Source organism: Choloepus didactylus, chromosome 6, assembly GCF_015220235.1.
Source record: "Choloepus didactylus isolate mChoDid1 chromosome 6, mChoDid1.pri, whole genome shotgun sequence".
Taxonomy (NCBI): domain Eukaryota; kingdom Metazoa; phylum Chordata; class Mammalia; order Pilosa; family Megalonychidae; genus Choloepus; species Choloepus didactylus.
The window spans coordinates 20896759-20920594 of NC_051312.1; the positions used below are offsets into that span (position 1 = coordinate 20896759).

At 35.4% G+C, this 23836-nt stretch overlaps 1 protein-coding gene, 1 long non-coding RNA gene and 2 pseudogenes across 2 annotated transcripts; 3 read left to right on the forward strand and 1 right to left on the reverse strand.

Moving 5' to 3' along the window:
- LOC119537863 overlaps positions 1-20595 on the forward strand; it is a 117580-nt pseudogene extending 96985 nt beyond the window's left edge.
- Positions 2200-5184, forward strand: LOC119537868. Its single transcript, XR_005217473.1, has 3 exons — positions 2200-2339; positions 3204-3447; positions 5172-5184. It is a non-coding gene; the product is annotated as an uncharacterized LOC119537868 (long non-coding RNA).
- Positions 5180-6136, forward strand: LOC119537866 (olfactory receptor 1030-like). The gene has a single exon (XM_037840459.1). It carries the CDS (start codon positions 5198-5200, stop codon positions 6134-6136), a length of 939 nt encoding a protein of 312 aa, XP_037696387.1. The 5' UTR covers positions 5180-5197.
- Positions 8043-8966, reverse strand: LOC119535832 (annotated as a pseudogene).
- Positions 20596-23836: the final 3241 nt, after the last annotated feature.

Below are 23836 nucleotides of genomic sequence, written 5' to 3' on the forward strand. Positions count from 1 at the left end.
GAGTTATTGATAGTCAGACTTACCAGTGAAGGTATAGTGATTTCTTAGATTCCCAAAGATATCAAAATTGGGAAAGCTATATACTTGAATGGCTAACCTTAAGACCATCATCCCTGAAGCATTAATCAAGAAATGACCCATGAGACATCATTATGCATCCTTCTGGATGTGTTCACAAAAGTCACATTTTAATGCAAAGACTCCTATTTTATGAGATAATCATCAGATGCATGCAGAAGCTTTTGGTAAATGCAAAAACATACTATACCAGCAATTATTTGGGGATAATTTTTGGGCAGTTATAAAGGTATTCTTCTCTTCATAACCATAAAACATTTTCAATGAAAGTGCCTTCATGATCTCAGCTGGAATAGTTTTCCCTCAAATGGCAATTTTCTTTGCTACCTTTATGGCCTTTGCCTCCTTCTCTAGGTTTTCATTTTCTTTTACTGGACTTTACATGACCTGAAGACAGAAGTAATTTCAGTTTCATCTTGGTATCTTCTGTAGAGATCTGCACAAAATTTTAGGTGCTGAATTAATATTTAGTGAAGACAAAGTGATAATTAAACAATGATAGTGGGTAGAAGGTTGTAAACCTAATGGCTTTTCACATAAACAGTACTTTAACAGTGATCTAACTTCATTTTTTCTTACCTATAAATACAAGATGCAGGGAATTCATTTTTAGATTCAGGGATCTACATTCAAGATTATTTTAAATTATTTCAAGTGGATGTTTCAGCATGGGGATACCAGGAAGGTTAGAAAGGTTGGAGGGAAAAGTTTAAATGACATTAGAGGGAAAGATTTTTGAAAACATTTTGGATGCCATTCCCTACAACCCTCTGCCCCTCCCTTGATAGGGTGAATATAGACTGGTGACATCATGGAAAGGGTCATAGCAGCTGCCATGCTTGAACCAAAATGTCCTCTTCTCAGGTGACTGAGGCTGTTCACTCTTCTGGAAAGGGAAGGAGGGTGCAAGAGTTTATCTAGCTGCTCTGCTATGTCTGAGTGATTTCAAGTCAAAGGAAAGGAGCAAAAAATAAAAAAAACATATGTCTAGGCCACATTCTCAAATTCAAGCTCATCTGCAATACTCTTTGCAATTTTAGTATCTGATTCTTATGTGTAAACATCAATTAATTCAGGACCCCAGAGTAGTTATCAATTAATGGCCCCTTTAAACTACAGGAATGGTGACCCAGAAATATCACAAACCTTCGATAAAAACAATATTTCCATCATAATAGTTATTATTACTGCTGTAACTGCTGTCATTTTTATTGAATAACTACTATGTGCTGCTTTGGCCTGGGTCAGGGAAACAGCCTGAAACAACATTCCACTCAGATGGCTTAGCAGAAAAGCATTTTAATGAGAAGTAGGGAATGGGGCAAAATTAAGGAAATCAACCAAAGAAGTTGAAGCACCTGGAGGTTAAATGCAGAGGGCAATTTCCACCCATGGGATTGGATGGACAAAGGTAGGGGATACCTCACTAGAGCCCCATGGAAGCTGGAATGAGGAAGAGGGTCCCTTACTAGCTTCATCCCCAACATACACCTGAGCATGAGTTCTCCTTGAAGGGGTGCAGTCATTCTAGCAACTTCATAAAGAATATGGAAGAGAATGAGAAAGACATTGAATTCCACCTCTTTCCTTCCCACCTTTGAAATTCTTTTGGTGCCTCCCATTGGCAAACTCAGTTGGAAACTAGTCACCAAATAGCCCTTTTGTTGTGACTCATAGGGGTTAAACTACCGGTGCACAAAGCAAGAGACAGAAGAATAGACATTAGATCTGTGTTAGAATTAGGAGGCACAAGGGGAGAATAACCAACACACTTACATATAAATACACCTATGGATAATTATTTCTATTAAAAGGATATGGTACAAGGCTTGGAATCAGTAAATGGTTAGTCCAAGTTTACCAAACATTGATTGATTTTCCAACAACCTTTAAGAATCCAAAGCTTTCTCCTTATACTGTATACTATTCTTAAATGTTATAAACCAAAGTAATTAATTTTTCCCAAGTCAAAAAATATCAAGATGTTTAAGTGTAAATTAAAATAATTAAAGAATCCTGTTGCCTCACCAAACTTAGGAGATTTAATTCCCTGATGACCATGGAGAGGGGGTAAAAATAATATCCTCAATGCATTTGGGATTCTCAGAAGAATAAAAGTTATTGGGTGCTAGGAGTGAGAATGACTTTCTGCTAGAAATAATTGAACATTAGGGATTTGATCCTTATGTAATAATTTGGTTATAAACACTTCAGGTTCTCCATATCCATGATGTCTCTGGGAAACCTCTCTCCTTCCTCAGGTAGGATTAGATATATTTTTGATTTTAGAATGTAGAAATAAATCTTTAATGAGTAAATGTGAAATGAAAGCCTGAAATTCATATGCTGAGTATTAATAAATGCCTGTATTGAAATGAGTAGCCAATTATACTCTATTCTTAGAGTACCATTATTAATAAAGGTTCAGTGGAATGACATTTACATAATGTAGGGGGAACTAGACCCAAAAGAACATTCATTCTATCCACAATGATTTACCATCTACAATTGGGAAAGCACTGTTCTAGGTGCTGCTGAGGCTGCAGCTATAGATTAGACAAAATCCTTGACCATAAAAACCTCACACTTGGATGTTGAATCTTGTTCTGATCTAGACCTGATTCTGTCACCAAATGATAGTAGCTTCAGCTTGTTAAGTGCTGACCACACAGCATGCATATTTACAGTGTTACCTGAATTAACCCCCTTGCATGTAGTAAGTTGCTATTATTAACTACATTTATGAATGAGGAAGCTAAGGTAAAGAGATTAATAATTTGTCCAAAGCCACACAGCTGGAAACTGCAGGAGCTGGGATTTCCACCCAGAAATTCTGCTTCCAGAATACTTCCCAGTAACTGTTAAACTCTGTTGACTATCAATAATTAAGCATTCTTATTCTCTGTTGATTCATGAAGAAAAATAAGGAGTGGAATGTAATAATCTTCTGATTTCTTCTGAGTTAACAAAGCTACTCTTTGTAATTATAAGCATAATATTGTGAAATATGCTGTAACCACTTCATGATGAATTGACCACTTTTGAGTTGATGGATCTATCTATCTCTCTCTATCTCTCTCTCTCTCTCTCTCTCTCTCTATCTAAATTTCTTTTGTCCCGTCAAGTTGAACATGCCTACCTGTAAAGAAGACACTACCTTGTTAAAGCTGAAGACCAATCTTCTAGACTCCTCGGGGAACTGAGCAGTGGCAACAAACACTTATATGAGACAGCCTCAGGGTGGAAGCGAATTTTAGAAGTACAATATCTGGAGCACCACACAGCCACTTATGTCTATCTACAAATGCTTTTCTCTGAGAAGTCCTGATCACACCATATAGGATGTGGTGTTCTGCTCCTTAAATGAAGGTTATTACCATAAAGTACTCAGTTAAATTACCTGGAAAGTTCATTTGCTCACCTTACCTCACTTTCTCACAATCAAGGATCAATAACTAGGGATAGTAGTTATTTTAACTCTTGATTAATATTTCTATAGAGACATTAAAAATAGCAAGGAAATCTGCCTGTGTTTGTGTTGTTGTACACTAAGTGGTGGGAGCAAGCTGGCATATTTATATAAATCATGAGACATACACAGTAGACAATAAGAGGAATCATGAATTGAAGTCCAATAAATCTTCTATGAGTTTGTTCTGGCAGCAAATGAATAGTTGTCTATTTCACAATTATTATAAAAAATTCAGTTTGAACTTATGAGCTTAAAAAAGTAAAATTCAGAATAATTATGAATCCATTGATTATTTAGCCTGTCTTGCATCTTATTATCTTAATCAGTGGGTCCAAAGACCTCATTTACAGAATGTAGTAATTAATTCAATGGCATACCATTTAAGTGATGGGATTACCACATACTTTACAAAGTGACCTGTTTCCAAACTTGCCAATGAATCTGTTCAAAAAGTGAGCATAGCATTGCCATACCTGGTTATGTGACACTGAAGGAGGATGTGGATTTTTCCATGATGATTTCTCTGCTTACTTTCATCCTGGCTAAATGTCCAGACATGCATTTCATGTTATCTTAAATACCATCTTGATTGTCTGATTAATATCATTATTATTTGACTATGACCTTGGTAAATGTTTTAAATAACTTAAGTTGAATTAATACAACAGTGTTTTTATTAATTTACAAGGAGGTAGGCTGAGGTACAGTCATAAGTCATTATTATCTGGGGCAATGTTTCCCAACCTTATTTTTTTGCAATCTACCCCAAAAGAGAATCTTTTTACACATTATTTTCCCCTAATCACCCCTGCTCCCCTATGAAAATTATATCTATCTCTAAATATATAGATATTTGTCTCTCTCTATAGATAGATAGAGATACACATATACATATATGTATTTGTTTACAGACTGTATATATTTCACTTTTATACATAAAAGCAGGAAGATTTACTTTCATCCCCAAGGACCAATTTTTGCCCTATATGGCACACACATAGAAAATAATGTAAAACTGAGGAGATCATGAGCTTGTCTTAAAAGTTAAGTAAGATTGGGTGATAAGAGGATCAACTGAGGTAGTTTAGAGTGGGGAAAATGGACAAATATTGCAGGGTGAGGGAACAGTTAAGATGTTCAGAGGGGTGGGAAAGGAGATCCAGTTCTACAATGATATGCCCCATATATAAGTTCCATTTATGCCCAAGTCTATTCAGTTGCATACAGAAATCATATAATGGTTTCATTTATGCCCAAGCCCATTCAGCTGGGCATGGCATAGGTAAGATTCAGACTAATATTTGAGATACTATACAACAAAGGATTACAATTTCAAAGAAAAGCAATAGTTTCATCCACAGGTCCAAGGAATTGTAAATGGACCAATATCATAAAGAGTTCCAGAAATGGTGCCAGTTAAAAAAAGAATGTAAGACTGCCTTTATACATAAGAAGATCTATATCAGTTTGGATGTCTAAATTATAAGTCACTGCTTAATAGGCTATTTCTTTATGTCACATGTAATTACATGTTTGACAGAAGAGGAAGAAGTATTAGATGACATGATGGGGGTTATGAATAAATTCAACATAGCAATGAATTTTATTTACTTTTCTTTAGAGCTCATGAGAAGCAAAGAAAATACAATGTTAAAGAAAAACTACACACCTGTGACTGAGTTTATTCTCCTGGGACTGACAGATCGAGCTGAATTGCAACCTGTCCTTTTTGTGGTATTCCTACTGATCTATCTTATCACAGTAATAGGCAATGTGACCATGATTTTGTTAATCAGAAGTGACTCAAAACTTGACACTCCAATGTATTTCTTCCTCAGTCACCTCTCCTTGGTAGATGTCTGTTATTCCACTACTGTCACTCCTCAGATGCTAGTTAATTTCTTATCCAAGAGAAAAACCATTTCCTTCACTGGTTGTTTGATGCAATTCCACTTTTTTATTTTCCTGGTGATCACTGACTATTATATCCTTGCAGTAATGGCTTATGACCGCTACATGGCCATCTGTAAGCCTTTGTCATATGGGAGTAAAATGTCCAGACGTACCTGCTTCTCTCTGGTTGCTGCTCCCTATATTTATGGCTTTGCCAATGGTCTGGCACAGACCATCCTGATGCTTCGTCTGTCCTTCTGTGGACCCAATGAGATCAACCACTTTTACTGTGCGGACCCACCTCTCATAGTCCTTGCCTGCTCAGATACCTATGCCAAAGAAACTGCCATGTTTGTGGGGGCTGGTTTCAACCTTGCTTGTTCTCTTACCATCATCCTCATCTCTTATATTTTCATCTTCACAGCCATCCTGAGCATCCACTCAGTTGATGGTAGGTGCAAAGCCTTCTCCACCTGTGGATCCCATCTGATGTCTGTCACCATCTTTTATGGAACTCTGTTCTGCATGCATTTGAGTCCCCCTTCTGAGACATCTGTAGAAGAGGGCAAAATTGTAGCTGTTTTTTATATCTTTGTGAGTCCTATGTTAAATCCTTTTATCTATAGCCTGAGGAACAAAGATGTTAAAAGAGTAATAAGGGAACTTATTCAAAAGAAATTATTTGCAAAATAAGGCAGGCATTTTTTGGATGTAGGCGGGCAATATATCTTCATTTGCTGACCTGTTAATGAGCACTTCAAATTACCAAATTACTTTCTGTTATGGAGTATTTTTTTTTTTTTTTTTTTTCCTAATTCAGTTTTATTGAGATATAATTGCATATCACATGCCATGCAATCATCCATGGTGCACAATCAACTGTTCACAGTACCATCTTATAGTTGTGTATTCATCACCCCAATCTATTTTTGAAAATTTTCCTTACACCAGAAAGAATAAGAATCAGAATGAAAAATAAAAAAAAGAACACCCACATCACCCCCCCATCCCACCCTATTTTTCATTTAGTTTTTTTCCCCATTTTTCTGCTCATCCTTCCATATATTGGATAAAGGGAGTGCAATCCACAGGGTTTTCACAATCACACTGTCACCCCTTGTAAACTACATTGTTTTACAACTGTCTTCAAGAGTCAAGGCTACTGGGTTGGAGTTTGGTAATTTCAGATATTTACTCTAGCTAGTCCAATATATTAAAACGTAAAAAGTGTTATCTACATAGTGTGTAAGAATGTTCACCAGAGTGACTTCTCAACTCCATTTGAAATCTCTCAGCCACTGAAGCTTTATTTCATTTTGCATCCCCCTTTTGGTCAAGATGTTCTCAATCCCATGATGCTGGATCCAGATTCATCTGCAGGAGTCATATCCTGTGTTGCCAGGGAGATTTACACCCCTGGGAGTCGGGTCCAATGCAGGGGGTGGGCAGTGAGATCACCCACCAAGGTGGGCTTAGTTAGAGAGAGAGGGCCAAATCTTAGCAACAAAGAGGCACTCAGGGGGAGAATTTTAGGCACAATTACAGCAGGTTAAGGCTCTCCTTGCAGCAACAAGCTTCATAGGGGCAAACCCCAAGACAAGAGGGCTCAGCACATCAAGCCATCAGTCCCCAATGTTTGTGAGAACATCAGCAACAATTGTCCCCAGTGTTTGTGAGAACATCAGCAACAATTGTTATGGAGTAGTTTTGTCTTTCTTAATTCACTTATAGAAGTTGGAACAATGTGTCAAATAGTTTGCAAGAGTTTAGTGTCATCTCAATGAGTTAAAGCACAAACAAATACAGGAAATCAAAGATAAAACAGAATATACTGTCATTCTTCTGCAAAACCAAAAAAGAACAAGAAATTCCATTTTTAGTAGTCATACTTGTGTAAAGTTATAAAGATAGAATTACCACATTATATTGCAATGCAGCATATTACATTTTATAGCACTGAATAATTTCCTAACTATTTTCTAGATATCTGCCAACCATAGCAGGTGTTTTTCTTCTTTTATACAGTTTATCTGACAAAGAAGATCTCGGGTATGTCTCATATTATTTCCCTAAAAACATCTTTGGAATGAGCTTCCCAGTACAATGACCTCCTCATAAGTCTTTTAAAACAGTTTAATTAAGATATATATTCATAACATACAATCCATCCCAAGAATACAATCAGTAGTTCTCAGTATCATCACTGAGTTGTTATTCATCACAACCAATTATAGAATATTTCCATTACTCAACAAAACAAAACAATACAAAACATACACCTTATCCCCTCTATTATTGACCCCTGGCACCTAGCATTGGTGTGGTACTTTCAGTTTTTGTTTTGTTTGTTTTTGTTTTTGTTTTGTTTCTGATAGCAGTTTTTGAGGCAAATTTAATAGACTATAACAATCACTCAATTCAGGAAAACATAAAGTTGCAGGCACAAAAATCCTTACAGGATTACTACTATTTGCAATGAACAACTCATGGTATCACCAAATTGGCAGCTTATATTAAAAAAAAAAAAAAATCACCCCAGTTATAATATTTTCTTTCTTGTCCTTTATTTTCTTAACAGAAAAAGTTATAAAATTGGGGAGGGGAGACATGTTATCTGTGCAGGCTGACTCACTTGCAGAGGAGCCATGAATGATAATGATGATTCAAAAGCTCCGAGTTTTATTCCTGAATCAGGTAAAGAGTAAATGAGAATATAAGAACAAATTTTCTTTACAGCAATATCACATTACAACATTGAATTATTACAGTGCAGAGGTTATAATTCACTTTAGAATATTCTAAGCCCAAATACCAGACTAAAACCACCCAACTGCTCACCTGAAGAATAGGTTAGTGCAAGCAGTTGTCGTCTTAATGATTAAACCCCAAATTGTAAGGCTTTTCTGACACTAAAAGCTTCCTCTCCTGAGCGGAACATTCTTCTGAGCGAGGACCCGTGCCACCCCCATTTTGAGTCTTGGTCGTTCTTTTCATCTAAAAGGAAGGCACGTATCCCTAGCTTTTTCAGTTCTTCCACCGGGTCCACGTTCTGGTGCATATGCAGAATAATGTCACAGCGAACCACAAACTCGCCACTGAGCTACACCCGCGGTATGATGGACCAGTTGGAATAGTCTTTAATGCCTTGCCGGAGCTCGGGGTCTTCCAGCGCGCTGTACGCCGCGTATTCGCTGATGCCCCGCGGCCGCAGGACCCGCACCATGGCGCGGCTGAAGCTGCACTGGGGCTGCTCCGGCGTCCCCTTGAGGAAGATCAACACCTTGTCCTTCCTCACCACCGAGTCCGGTTGCTCCGCCGAGCCGCTGCCGCCGCCAAAGCCCGAGCCCGCCGCCCGCACTCCCGGGCCTGGCTGGCCGCCGCCGCGTCCCCAGGGAGCCGCTCATTAGTTGGTCCCGGACCTGCGCCCTCTACCCGGTGCTTTTCCCCGCCGGCGGTGGCTGGGCCCGCCTCCCGGACGCGCTCATTGCTCACGCCCGAGCTGCTCTCCACGACTGGAGGACATTGGCCCGCAACGAAACGATTCTGCCAATCACGTCACTCGTCCCGCCCCGGCCCATTTGTTGTTATTGATGAAAAACATTAAACTGTTACTGTTAACTGTAGTCCATAGTTTGCAACAGGTGCATATTTTTTCCATATACCACTCTATTATTAGCTCCGTGTAAGTCTGAGATATATTTGTTCTGGTTCACAAAAGAATATTTTTTGTATTTCTTCTAGCAGTCACAGTCATCGTCCACCGCAGGGTTCACTGTGTCATACAGCCCTAGGTGTAATCCTCTAGATTTCCTTCTTGTGACACACATGACTCTAAACTTCCCCTTTCAAAACCAATCACACACATAATTCAATATGGTTAAATTACACACACCAAATTGTGTTACCAACACTGCTCTCCGTTTCCAAACATTTAAATTAAACCTAGTTAAAAATCCTGTACACATTAAACATCCACTCCCCATTCTCGACCTTCATTCTATCTCCTAATAACCTATATTCTATTCTTTAACTCTATGGATTTAATATAATCAGTTCACATTAGTGAGATCATACAATATTTGTCCTTTTGTGTCTGATTTACTTCACTGAACATAATATCCTCAAGGTTCATCCATGCTGTCACATACTTCAGGACTTCAATCTTTCTTATTGCTGAATTATATTCAATCATATGTATATACCACATTTTGCTTATCCATTCATATGTTGATGGACACTTGGGTTGTTTCCATCTTTTGACAATTGTGAATAATGCCTCTATGAACATCAGTGTGAAAGTGTCTGTTCATGTCCCTGATTTCAGTTATTTTGTGTTTTTTTTACCTAGTAATGGTAAAAAAACATTTACCTATCATATGGTAGTTCTGTACTTAGCTTCTCGAGGAAATGCCAAACTGTCTTCCACAACAGGTGACCCATTCTAAATTCCCACCAGCTGTGAATAGGTGTTCCTATAGCTTCACATTCACTCCAACATTTGTAGGTTTCTGTTTGCTTACAGTGACGAAACTAGTAAGTGTAAAATGACATCTTGTGGTTTTGACTTGCACTGCCATAATAGCTAGTTAAGTTGGGCATCTTCTCATGTGCTTTTTCAACATTTGTATTTACTCTTTTGAAATGTCTATTCAGGTCTTTTAACCATTTTTAAATTGGATTGTCTTTTTATTTTTCAGTTGTAGGATGTCTTTATATATTTTGGAAATCAAACACTTATCTGATAGGTGATTTCCAAATATATTCTCCGACTGAGTAGACTGATTTTTTACCTTTTCAACAAATTCCTTTGAAGTACACAAGTATTCAATATGAGGAGATCTCATTTATTTATTTTTCTTTCATTGCCTGTGCTTTGGAGTAAGTTCTAAGAAACCACTGCCTGACACTAGATCTTTTATCTATTTCCATACATTTTCTTCTAGGAGTTTTATGGTACTGTCTCATATTTAGGTTTTTAATCCATTTTGAGTTAGTTTTTGTATAGTTTGTGAGATAGGGTCCCTCTTTCATTTTTTTAGACATGGATATCAAGTTCTCCCGGCACCATTTATTGAAAACTGTTCTCTCCCTATTGAGTGGATTTGGGAAACTTGTAAAAATAAGGTGACCATAGATCTGAGCATCAATTTCTGAGCACTCAATTCAATTCCATTGAGCTGTATGTCCATCGTCAGGTCAGTATCAAGTTGTTTTGACAACTGTACCTTTTTAATGTGTTTTAAAGTCAGGAGGTATGAGTCCTCAAACTTCAATCTTTTTTTTTCAAGATACTTTTGCCTATTCGAAGCCCACTAATCTTGCAATTAAATTTGATATTTGGCTTTTCTATTTCTGCAAAGTGAGCTGTTGGGATTTTGATTGGTATTGCATTGAATCTGTAGGTCAACTTGGGTAGAACTGACATCCTAATGACTTCTAGCCTTCCAATCCCATGAACACAGAATGTCCTTCAATTCATTTAGCTCTTCTTTGATTTCTTTTAGCAATGTTTTATAGTTTCCTAAATAGAGATCTTTTACATCCTTGTTTAAGTTTGTTCCTAGGTATTTGATTCTTTTAGATGTCATTGTAAGTGGAATTTTATCTTGATTTCTTTGTCAAATGGCTCACTACTAGGATATAGAAACACTATTGTTGATCTTGTATCCCATCATATTGCTGAACTTTTTTTATTAGCTTTTGTAGCTTTGTTGTATATTTTTCAGGAATTTCTACATATAGAATCATGTCATCTGTAAATAGTGAAAATTTTACTTCTCCCATTCCAATTTGGGTGCCTTTTATTTCTTTTTCTTGCCTAATTGTTCTAGCTGCAACATCAAGTTCAATGTTGAATAGTAGTCATGCAAGTTGGCATTCTTATCTTATTCCCAATCATAGAGGGAAAGCTTTAAGTCTCTCATCATTCATTGTGATGTTAGTTGTGTGTTTTTCATATATGCTCTTTTTTCATTTTAAGGAAGTTACCTTTGATTGCTACCTTTCAGAATGTTTTTGTTTCTAAATGTGGTATATCACATTAACTGATTTTTTTGTATTGAGCCACTGTTGCATAAATGGAATAAAACCTACTCAGTCATGGTGTATATGTCTCTTAATGTGCAGTTGGATTGATTTGCAAGTATTTTGTTGAGGATTTTTGTATCTATAGTCACAGGTTTTGGTATTAGGATGATGTTGGTTTCATATAATGAGTTAGGTAGTATTCCCTCCTGTTCAATTTTTTGGATGAGTTTGAGCAGGATTGGTATTAATTCTTCTTGGAATGATGGGTAGAATTCACCTGTGAAGCCATCTGGTTCTGTGTTTTTATTGTTGGGAGGTTTTTTGGTGACAGATTCAATGCCTTTACTTGTGATTGGTTTGTTGGGGTGTTATATTTCTTATTGAGTCAGTGTAGGTTGTTCCTGTGTTTCTAGGAAGTTGTCCATTTCATCTGGATTCTCTATTCATAAGACTTTTGTAGGAGATGTCAAAGCCTTCAATGATTTCCTTTTTAACCTATGTGTTTCCCTACCAGTATATGATGGCTCTTCTCCTCCCTTTCATTATCAGTGTTTTTCCATTAAAAATTGATTCCATTTTGATATTTTATCTATATCTATACATTCATATATGTGTGTATGTATATTTGATTATAACCTTTCTATATTTTATTACTAATTTGAATTTATGATCTGAATTTCCTTTGTAGGTCCTTCGCCTTGCCTATTTTCAAATTGGGGTGCTTATCTTGTTTTTCCTCTTTTTCATTTAAGACCTCTTTCCTGAAGGTACAAGATATATGTGCTTATAAAATTAAATTCTACCATTTGTATATTTTAAATGCACTATTTATTATTTTTAAATATTATCAAGCTATATTTCACTTTATTATTTCGTTTTTTGCTCTGAGAATTAATTTTTTTCCACTGATGATCTATTTGATATTTACCTATATTATCAAATTGTTTTATAGTTTCACTTCTCATTTTCTTATTGTGAACTATTTACAACATACAATCCAAAGTAGAAAATAATATAAAGACCACCTGTGTAAAAGAACTGATTATTAGTAAGTCTTCACTCAATGACACAATCTTACAGATTTTTTTGAAAGTTAAAAGATATTAAAGTTGAGTCCACTTTGGCTGATTCTATTTCTTTACCCATTTCCTGCAGTGAACTCGATTAAGAATTTAATGTTCTTAAGCCTGTGTAAAATTATATCATTTGTTAGGTGTTTATCTATACATATATTTATACAGTATTATCTGCATGATTTGAAACCTGATATAAATGAAATAAATTTAAGTATCCATTATAACTTGTTCATCCTCCATTAAACATTTTAGTTTTATCCATGCTGATTCATGTAGCAGTAACTTTTTCTGCAATATTCTATGCCAACATATAAGTATGCTACAATCTATGTATCCATTCTATTTATAAAAAATTACATTATTTCCAGTTCCTTGAAAATAAGAAAATACAGCAATAAAAATCTTCATGTAGTTCTGCATTGATAATTGATACCCCTGCAAGATTGCCTCTCAGGTAAATACTTTACTGTAATTTCTGAGTCTGATGATGTATCTTTAAACTTACTATATATTGACAAATTGCTCTCTCAGTTTACAATAGTGTGGGAGAGCTCCCTTTACTCCACATTCTTGCTAATATAATAAAGTGTCACTTTCAAAACATATGTTAATCTGATGGATGTAAAATATATTTTCATTTCTGTTTAAGTTTTTGGATCCTTCATTGCAAATGAAGTTAAATATTTTAAATGTCTATGTTACTTCAAGATATCTCTTCTTTCAGTTGGATAACCATATTCATTGACACTTTTAACCTGAATGTTTTATATTTTATTTCTATCCATTTCCAATATATCGTTATGTACTCTGTAGTAGGTAGCAATCTTTCGATGTTATATGCAATGCACATTTGTATTTCATTTTGAGGTATGAAATATTTAGTGGTGCAGATGTCTTTCATTTAAAGGTAGATCAAATTTACCAATCTTCTCTCTATGGTTTTTCTTTGTTTATCTTCTATAGAAAATATTTCCTATTAAAATATTCCCTTTTTTGTTCCCAATATTTTAAAATTTTGTTTTTTCCTGTTTAAGTCCTTATTGTTTCTTGACATCTAAGTGGTTCAAAACAAAGCTTAATTTTCTTTTTTAATGAAAATATATTTCCATTTATTGACTAATCCATAGTATTCTCAGGATACTTTTAATGCTAACACTGTCGTATATCAAATTTTCATCGGTTTGTTTCTGGTTTCTTTATTCTAAGGCCAATTTATCAGTCCCTGCATCAATACAATCTGTTTTAATATGATAGTTTCATTATAAATCTACCACTCATGATCTGGAAGTCCGAAACAATATAGTATTTTTTTGAAGGATCTTTGAGAAAAGTTGACTTAAAATAAATAGCAATACTCCTTATTTCCTGCTATTATTGACCCATGATCGTGACAAGGTGCATTTGTTACTATTGATGAAAGAATTTTAAAATAATACCATCAACTATACTCCATAGTTTGCAACAGGTAAAATTTTCCCAATAGACCATTCTATTATTAATTCCTTGTAATAGCATCATATGTTTGATTGAGTTTGTGAAATAACTTTTTGATATTTAAACAGTTAATCACAGTCATCTTCCACCACAAGATTCACTGCGTTTTCAATTCTCAAGTTTTAACTGCCAATTTTCCTTCTAGTGACATAGATGACTCTAAATTTCAGGACTGTATCTCCTTTATAAACTTTTTGATTCCATGTAATGCTCAACAAATACATCTACCCCAAACCTTAGCCTATTTCTAAATATGGATGTGTAAATTGGGTGAGGGGTGTTTCCATGTTCTGCCTTGGTCAGAAAATGTACAGGGTCTGTCAGTCTGTGGTTTTGACTTAGTGTGGCAATTCTTATAGTCGTACTAACTATCTATGTTTGATAAGAGGAAATAGGAAGAAATCAAACAATATGACGTTCCTCATCATAGGGGTATTTGATTTTCACATTTGTCAGACTGACCAGTGAAGATGTAGTTATTTCTTAGCCTCCCCAAAGGACTCAGAAGTGGGAAAATTTATGCCTGAATGACTAACCTTCACAACCTCATTCCTGAAGAAGCCATCAAAAAATCACCCATGAGTATTACTATGCCTCCCTCTGGATGTGTTTACAAAAGTTGCATTTGAATGAATAGAATCCTAAATTATGAGTTAATCAGATATATATGGTACATTTTAAAAATGCAAAACCCACTACTCTAATTTATATATTATATCAATTTTATGGCATTTATGAAGGTGCCCCTGTCTTCATAATCATAAAACATTTTTCATAACAGTGCTTGACATGTCTTCAGCTGGAATAGTTTTCCCTCTGTGTGACAATGTTCTTTTCCTCCTTTTTGGCTTTTGCCTTCTTCTTCAGCTTTTCCATTTCTTTTACTGGACTGTACATGCTCTGAAGACAGATATAGTATCAGTTTCATCTTGGTATCTCCTATAGAGATCTGCAAAAAATTTTAGGTACTGAATAATATTTAATGAAGAAATCATGAATGGGTAATTAAACAGTGATAGTGGGTACAGGGTTATAAACACATGAACAAGTGTTTATCTCATGATGACCTAAGATCATTTCTTCTTATCTATTAAATGCAAGAGACAGGGATTCCCTTGTTAGACTGTAGGATCTACTTTCAGATTAGTTTAAATTAAATTAGTTCAAGTGGATGCATCAACATAGGGATGCAAGGCAGGTTACAAAGGATGGAGGGTAAGTTTTAAATGAAATTAGATGGAAAAGTTTTAGAGGACACTTCAGATTCCACTCCCTACACCTCCCATGCCCCTCCCTGAGTAGGGTGAAAACAGTTTGGTGACATCATTGAAATGGTCATAGCAGCTGCCTTGCTTGAATCCAAAATGTTTTCTTCTCTATATGATGAATGCTGTACTTTCTCTGAAAAGGGAAGGAGGGAGCAATAGTTCATCAAGGTGTTCTGCTGTGTCTGAGAGATTTCCAGTGAAAGAAAGGAGCAGAAAAGCATATGCATAAGCCACATTCTCAACTTCAAGTTTAGCTGTAATACTGATAGTAATTTTGTAATAATCTGACTCTTATGTGTATTCTTCAATTATTTCCGGGTTCCAGAGGGGTTGTCATTTAATGGCTCCTTTACATTCCAAGAATTGTAAGCTCATATATATCCCAAATTTTTAACAAGAACAATGAATGCCATCACAATAATTATTATTACTGCTGCTACTGCTGTCATTGTTAGTGAGTAACTACTATGTGCTGCTGTGGCCTGGGTCAGGAACATGGCATTAAACAATGTTCCACTCAGATGGGTTACCTGGAAGGGATTTAATGAAAAGATAGAGAATGGAGCAAATTAAGAAAATAAACCAAAGAATTTGAAGCACCTAGAAGTTAAATGCAGAAAGCTATTTTCACCCCTGGGACTGAAGGGACATAGAAAGTGGGTTCTTCACTAGAGCCCCATGAGAGCTGGAACAAGGTAGAAGGACCTTTGCCACCTTCTTCTCTAAAAAACCCTGGCTCGAGTTCACCTTGGACGGTTGCTGACATTCTAACATCTTCAAAGCGACTCTGGAAGAGACTGAGAAAAACATTGAGCTCCTCCTCTTTCCTTCCCACCTCGGAAATTCTGTTGGTGCCTCCCATTGGCAAAATCAGTTGGAAACTAGTCACCAAAGAGCCCTTTTGTTGTACTCATAGGGGTTAAACTCCAAGTGCACAAAGCAAGAGAGAGAAGAATAGATATCAGATCTGGGCTGGAATTAGAAGGGGCAAGGGCAGAATCACCAAAACAACTGTATTATATATCAATACACAAATGGATAATATTTAAATTAAAGGATATGTTACAAGGTTCAGAATCAGTAAATGGCTACTCAAGTCAACCAAAAAATTAATTGATTTTCCAATGGAATCTCAGAATCCAATATTTTCTCCATATACCATATAATATTTCTTACATATTATAAATCAAAGCACATAATATTTCCGAAATCAAAATTTAAAAAAAAGTTTGTCTAAATTAAAATAAATAATGAATACTATTGCCTCACTGTTCTTAGGAGATTTAATTCCCTGATGATATTGGAGAATGGGTAAAAATCATGTCATCAATGCACTTGGAATTCTCAGAAGAATAAAATATATTAGGTATTCTTCACAGTAAGAATGACTTTCCACTAGAAATGATTGAACCATAGGGATTTGTCCCTATGTGAAAAATTGGTTATAAATACTAAAGGTTCTTCTAGTACATGATGGCTCTGGGAAATCACTCTCTCAGGTAGGATTAGACATATTTTAGATTTTATTATCTAGATTAAACCATTTAACTAGTAAACATGAAACAAAAGCCTGAAATTCATATTCTGATGAATTAGTAAATGTGACTATTGAGTAGCTAATAATGCCCTATTTTCAGAGTACAGTTATTAATAAATGTACAATAGAGTGACATGACATAATGGAAGGGAAACTAGACCTAAGAGAACATTCATTCCATCCACAATAATTTACCATCTAAAATTGGGGAAGCACTGTTCTACATGCTACTGAGGCTGCAGCTAGAGATTAGACAAAATCCTTGTCCCTTATGAGCTCATATTTTGATGCCAAATCTTGTTCTGGTTAGACCTGTTATTAAGTAATAATAGTAGCTACAACTTATTAAAGCTTACCACATAGCATGCATATTTACAAAGTTTATAAATATGTAAGTTTTTGTAACTAATTTCCTTGCATGGGTGAGTTGCTGTTCTTAACTTCATGTTATGGATTAGGAAACAGAACAAGGGATTAATAATGTGTCCAAAGTTCACAGCTAGAAACTAGAGGAGTTGGGATTTCCAACCAGGGATTCTGGCTTCAGAAAATTTCCCAATAAATGTTACACTCTGCTAACTCTCAATAATTAAGCATTCTTATTCTATGTTGATTCAAGAACACAAATAAGGGGATGGTATTCAACAATTTCTCTGATTTCTTCTAAGTCAACAAGGCTACTCTTTTAAATTATGAGCATACTACTGTACAATGTGCTTTAATCACTTCAGGATGCATTGGCCACTTTTGGGTTATTCAATCTATCAATCAATCAATCAATTTATCTCTTTGACTAAACTTGAGTAAAATTTATTCCAGGAACATGTCTTCTCTAAATTTCTTTTTTTTCCCTTCAACTTAACCCATGAAGACATTTAAAGAGACAATACCCTTGTTAAAGCTGAAGACAAATCTTCAAGATTCTTTGGGACACCCAGCATTTGCAACCAGCACTCAGATGGGAGAGCCCCAGGGTGAAGGTGAATGTTTGGAGTACAAAGTCTGGGACACCACAGAACCATTTATGACCACCTACAAATGCTTCTCTCTAAAGTTTCTTTGATCAGACCATATGGGATGTTGTGTTCTGCTCCTTTAAATGAAAGTTATTACCATAAGCTGCTCAGTTAAATTATTTGGAAAGTTCGTTTATTTGTCTTACCTCATTTTCTCACCATCAAGAATAAATAAATGGGTTACTAATTATTTTAACTTTTGATTAATATTTCAATAAATACAGATGTTAAAAATATCAAGGACATCTGTCTGTCTTTGTGCCATATTAGACTAAGTGACATGTGAAAGGTGGCATTTTATATAAATCATGAGACATAAAGAACAAACAAGAAGAGGAATCCTGAACTAAATCCAATTAATTTTAAATGACTTAGTTCTGTCAAAAAATGGATATTTGCCTATTTGACAATTACTATGATAAACTTCAGTTTGAACTTCTGAGTTTGCAAAAAGTAAAATGCAAAATAATTGTGAATCTATTGATTTATTTAACCTGTCTTGCATATTATCTTAGTCAAAATGTCCAAAGGCCTCTTGTACAGAACAGTATAATGCAATGGACAATAAAGTTTGGGTGATGGATTTACAGCATTCCATACAAAGTGACCTGTTTCCAAACTTGCCACTGAATCTGTTTTAAAAAATGCACATAATGTTAAGTGCCACTGAAGGAGGATGTAGATGTTTTCATGATGATCTCTCTGCTTTCATCCTGGCTAAATGTTGGGAGATGCACTTCAGGATACCTTAAGTACCATCTAGATTGTTCAGTTAATATCATTATTATTTGTCTATGACCATTGTACATGTTTTAAACAACTTAAGTTGAATTCATATTATAATGTTTTTATTAATTTGCAAGGAGTTTGGTTGAGGTAGTTACAACAAGTCATTTTGACCTGGGGCAGTATTTCCCAATCTTTTTATTCCATTGTATCCCCAAAAGAGAGCCTTTCATACTTTATTTTTTCCCTAATCACCCTTTCATCACCGATGAAAATTATGCTTGTCTCTAAATATGTAGATATCTCCCTATAGATACGTAGAGATACAGATACACATATGCATATATGTATTTTTTTATAGACTGTGTTTATAAACAAATTTGTGCTTTACATATAAGAATGGTAAGATCTATTTTCATCCAAAGTACCAGTTTTTGCCTTTTCAGGTACATAGAAAATAATACAAAACTGAGGAGATCCTGAGCTGTGTCTTAAGTTAGGTAACATCTGGTGATTAGAGGGCCAACTGAGTTAGACTAGAGTGGGGAAATGGATAACATTGCAGGGTGAGAGAAGAGCTTGAAGATGTTCAGAGGGGCAGGAAAGGAGATCCCAGTTCTACAAGGATGTGCACCATGTATCAGTTTCAGTTATGCCCAAATCTACTCAGCTGCTCATAGCACAGGTAATTTTCAAGACTAATATTTTAGATACCTCATCAAAAGTATGCTGTAAAACAAAGGATTGAAAATTCAATAAAAAAAGAAGAGCAACATTTTCATCTCCCTGTTGAAGGAAATTGTAAATGGGCAAATAAAAAAAGCTCCAGAAATGGTGCCATTAAAAACAAAAGTAAGACTGCCTTTATGCAAAAGGAGCTCTATATCAATTTAGATGTTTAAATTATAAATCATATGCTTAATAGACTATATCTTTACATCACATAGAATTACAAGTTTGACAGAAGAGGAAGAAGTATCAGATGACATGATGGGGGTAATGGATAAATGACAACATACCAATGAATTTTATTTCCTTCTCTTTAGACCTCATTAAAAGCCAAGCAAATGCAATGTTAAAGAAAAACCACACGCCTGTGACGGAGTTTATTCTCCTGGGACTGACGGATCAAGCTGAATTGCAACCTGTCCTTTTTGTGATATTCCTACTGATCTATCTTATCACAGTAATTGGCAATATGACCATGATTTTGTTAATCAGATGTGACATAAAACTTGACACGCCAATGTATTTCTTCCTCAGTCATCTCTCCTTTTTAGACGTCTGTTACTCCACCACTGTCACTCCTCAGATGTTAGTTAATTTCTTATCCAAGAGAAAAACCATTTCCTTCATTGGTTGTTTTATACAATTCCACTTTTTCATTTCCCTGATGATCACTGACTATTATGTCCTTGCAGTAATGGCTTATGACCGCTACATGGCCATCTGTAAACCCTTGTTGTATGGGAGTAAAATGTCCAGACGTACCTGCTTCTCTCTGGTTGCTGCTCCCTATATTTATGGCTTTGCCAATGGTCTGACCCAGACCATCCTGATGCTTCATCTGTCCTGCGGACCCAATGAGATCAACCACTTTTACTGTGCGGACCCACCTCTGTCAGTCCTCGCCTGCTCAGATACCTACGTCAAAGAAACTGCCATGTTTGTGGTAGCTGGTTTCACCCTCAATTGTTCTCTCACCATCATCCTCATCTCTTGCATTTTCATCTTCACAGCCATCCTGGGCATCTGCTCAGCTGAAGGGAGGCACAAAGCCTTCTCCACCTATGGGTCCCATTTGATGTCTGTCACATCTTTTATGGAACTCTGCTCTGCATGTATTTGAGGCCCCCTTCTGAGACATCTGTAGAAGAGGGCAAAATTGCAGCTGTTTTTTAATATCTTTGTGGGTCCCATGTTAAATCCTTTTATCTATAGCCTGAGAAACAAAGATGTTAAAAGAGCAATAAGGGAACTTATTCAAAAGAATTTTTTTGCTAAATAATACACTTTTTTTTGATGAGGAAGGTACATAATATATCACCATGATCTGAGGTATTACTTAGCACCCTAAATTAACAATTCACTTTGTGTCTTTGAGTAATTTTTGTCTTTATTAATTCACTTATGGAAGTTGGAAGAAAGTGTCACATTATTTGGTTGAGTACAGTGTCATCACAATTAATTAAATCATACTCACACTTATTGAAAATGAGAGACAAACCAGAATATACTATTATTGCTCTAGAAAACCAGAAAAGAATAGGTGATTCATCTTTGGTACTCATGCTCGTGCAAAGTTATGAAAAAGAGAATTATGACATGCTATGATAAAGGCAAAATATTACATTTCAAGGTGATTTATAATTTCCAAACTATTTTCCATACATCTGCCAACCACAGAAGGTGTGTTTTTATTCTTTTGTACTATATATATATATATATATATATATATATATATATATATATATATACACACACACATATATATATTTATTTATTTATAATATATGGGTATATCTCATATTATTTCTCCAAAAACATCTTTGGAATGATATTTCCAGTAAAATGACCTCCTTATAAAACATTTTTAGCAGTTTTATTTGGATATATTCTCATAACAAATAATCCATCCAAAGTATAAAATCAATGGTTCACAGTATCATCACATATTTGTGTATTCTTTACTAAAATCAATTTTAGAACATTTTCATTAGTCAAAAAAAACCTCTGTTTACCCCTATTATTGACCTCTAGCATTAGTGTGATACATTTGTTCCTATTGATGAAAGAATGTTAAAATATTGCTATTAACTATAGTCCATAGTTTATAATAGGTACATTTTTCCCATATACCACTTTATGATTAATTACTTTTACTAACAGCATACATTTTTTTCTGGTTCATGAAAGAACACTTTTTTGCTTGTACTATTAATTGCAGTCATCTTCTGCTATGAGGTTCACTGTGTTTTACAGTACCAAGTTTTATCCTCCATATTTCCTTCTAGTGACACACATGCCTCTAATCTTCCCTACTCAAGCACAATAACATGCATAATTCAGTGCTGTTACATGTTCTCACCATATTGTCCTCCCATTGCCTGTATTCATTTCCAAACATTTAAATTCCACTGTTTTAAATATTCTGCACATAGTAAGCATCTGCCCTGCATTCTCTACACTTATTCTATCTCCTGGAAACCTGTATTCCGGATTTCAATTCTGTGAGTTTACTTATTATGATTAGCTCATATTAGTGCAATCATACAATATTTGTCCTTTTGTATCTGACTTATTTCACTAAACATACGGCCCTCAAGGTTCATCCATGTTGTCACATGCTTCAGGGCTTCATTCTGAATGCTGAATCATAGTCCATCATATGTCTATACCACATTTGTTCATACATTGGTTGGTTGATGGACACTTGGTTTCTTTCCATCTTTTGGCAATTGAGAATAATGTCACTATAAGCATTGTTGTGTAAATGTCTGTCTGCATCCCTACTTTCTGTTCTTATGCTTATGTACTTAGTAGTGGGATGATGGATCATTTGGCACTTGTATAGATGCCTTTCTGAAAACTGCCAAACTCTCTTCCACGGTGGCTGCAACATTCTACTTTCCCAGGAACAGTGACTAAGTTTTCCTATTTGGCCACATCCTTTCCAACACTTGTAGATTCCTGTTTGTTGAATATTAGCCATTCTAGTAGGTTTGAAACAATATCTCCCGGTTTTGATTTGCATTTCCCTAGTAGCTAGCGAAGTTGAGCATCTTCTAATTTGCTCCTTAGCCATTTGTATTTCCTGTTTGGAAAATGCCTGTCCATGCCTTTTTCCCAATTTTAAAATTGGGTCATCTGTCTTTTTATTGTTGAGTTGTAAAATTTCCTTATGTATTCTGAATATCAAACTCTCCTCAGGTATGTGGTTTCCAAATATTTTGTACCATTGAGGAGGCTGCCTTTTTACCTTTTTAACAGTCCTTTGAAGCATAAAAGTATTCACTTTTGAGGAGATCTCATTTACCCATTTCTTCTTTCATTGCTTGTGCTTTGGGAACAAGTCTAGGAAACCACTGTCTATCACTACTCTACATTTTCTTTTAGGAGTTAGGAGTTTTATGGCAATGTTTCTTATATTTAAGTTTTTAATCCATTTTGAGTTAATTTTTGTATAGGTCATGAGATAGGGTCCCTCTATTATTCTTTTGGATATGGATATCAAGGTCTCCTAGCCCCAGTTATTAAAGAGACTGCTCTGTCTCAGTTGAGTAGTCCCGGGAGACATGTCAAATATTAATTGACCATAGACTTCAGGGTCTATATCTGAAATCTCAATTCAATTCCATTGATCAGTGTGTCTATCTTTATGTCAGTACCACACTCTTTAGACAACTGTAGCACTGTAATATGCTTTAAAGTCAGCAAGCATGAGTCCTCCAACATCATTCTTCTTTTTCAAGATGTTTTTGGCTATTTGAGGCCCCCTACCTATCCATATAAATTTGGTAATTAACCTTTCCATTTCTGGAAAGTAGGCTATTTGAATTTTGATTGGTATTACATTGAGTCTGCAGATGAATTTGAGTTAAACTGAGATCTTAAGAATATTGAGCTTTCTAGTCCACGAACACAGAGTATCCTTCCATTTATTAGCTCGTCTTTGATTTATTTTAGTAATGTTTTGTAGTTTTCTGACTGTTAATACCTTATGCCCTTGGTTAAGTTTATTTGTAGCTATTTAATTCCTTTAGTTGTTATTGTAAATGGAATTGTTTTTGTTTTTTTTTAATTTTCTCCTCACATAGCTCATTACTTGTGTATGTGAATGTGAAATTTTTACTTCTTTTCTAATTTGGAAGACTTTTCTTTCTTTTCTTTTCTTTTCTTTCTTTTTTCCTAATTATTGCTCTAGCTAGAACTTCTAGCACAATTTTGAATAACACACAACAGTGGTGACTGTGGGCATCCTTGTGTTCTTCCTACTTTTAGAAGGAAAGCTTTCAGCCTCTCCCCCTGGATTATGAGCTCTGCTTTGAATTTTTCATATACACCCTATATCATGTCATGGAAGTTACCTTTGATTGCTACCTTTCAAAACATTCTATCAAGAAAGGACACTGCACTTTATCAAATGCCTTTTCTGCATCAATTGAGGTGGTCATGTGGTTTTTCTCTTTCAGTTTGTAAGTGTGGTTTATTACATTAATTGATTTTCTTCTGTTGAACCACTTTTGCAT

What these genes read in the sequence shown, in the direction of transcription:
- LOC119537866 (XM_037840459.1), top strand. Translation starts at nt 5,198, where the DNA reads ATGTTAAAGAAAAACTACACACCTGTGACTGAGTTTATTCTCCTGGGA.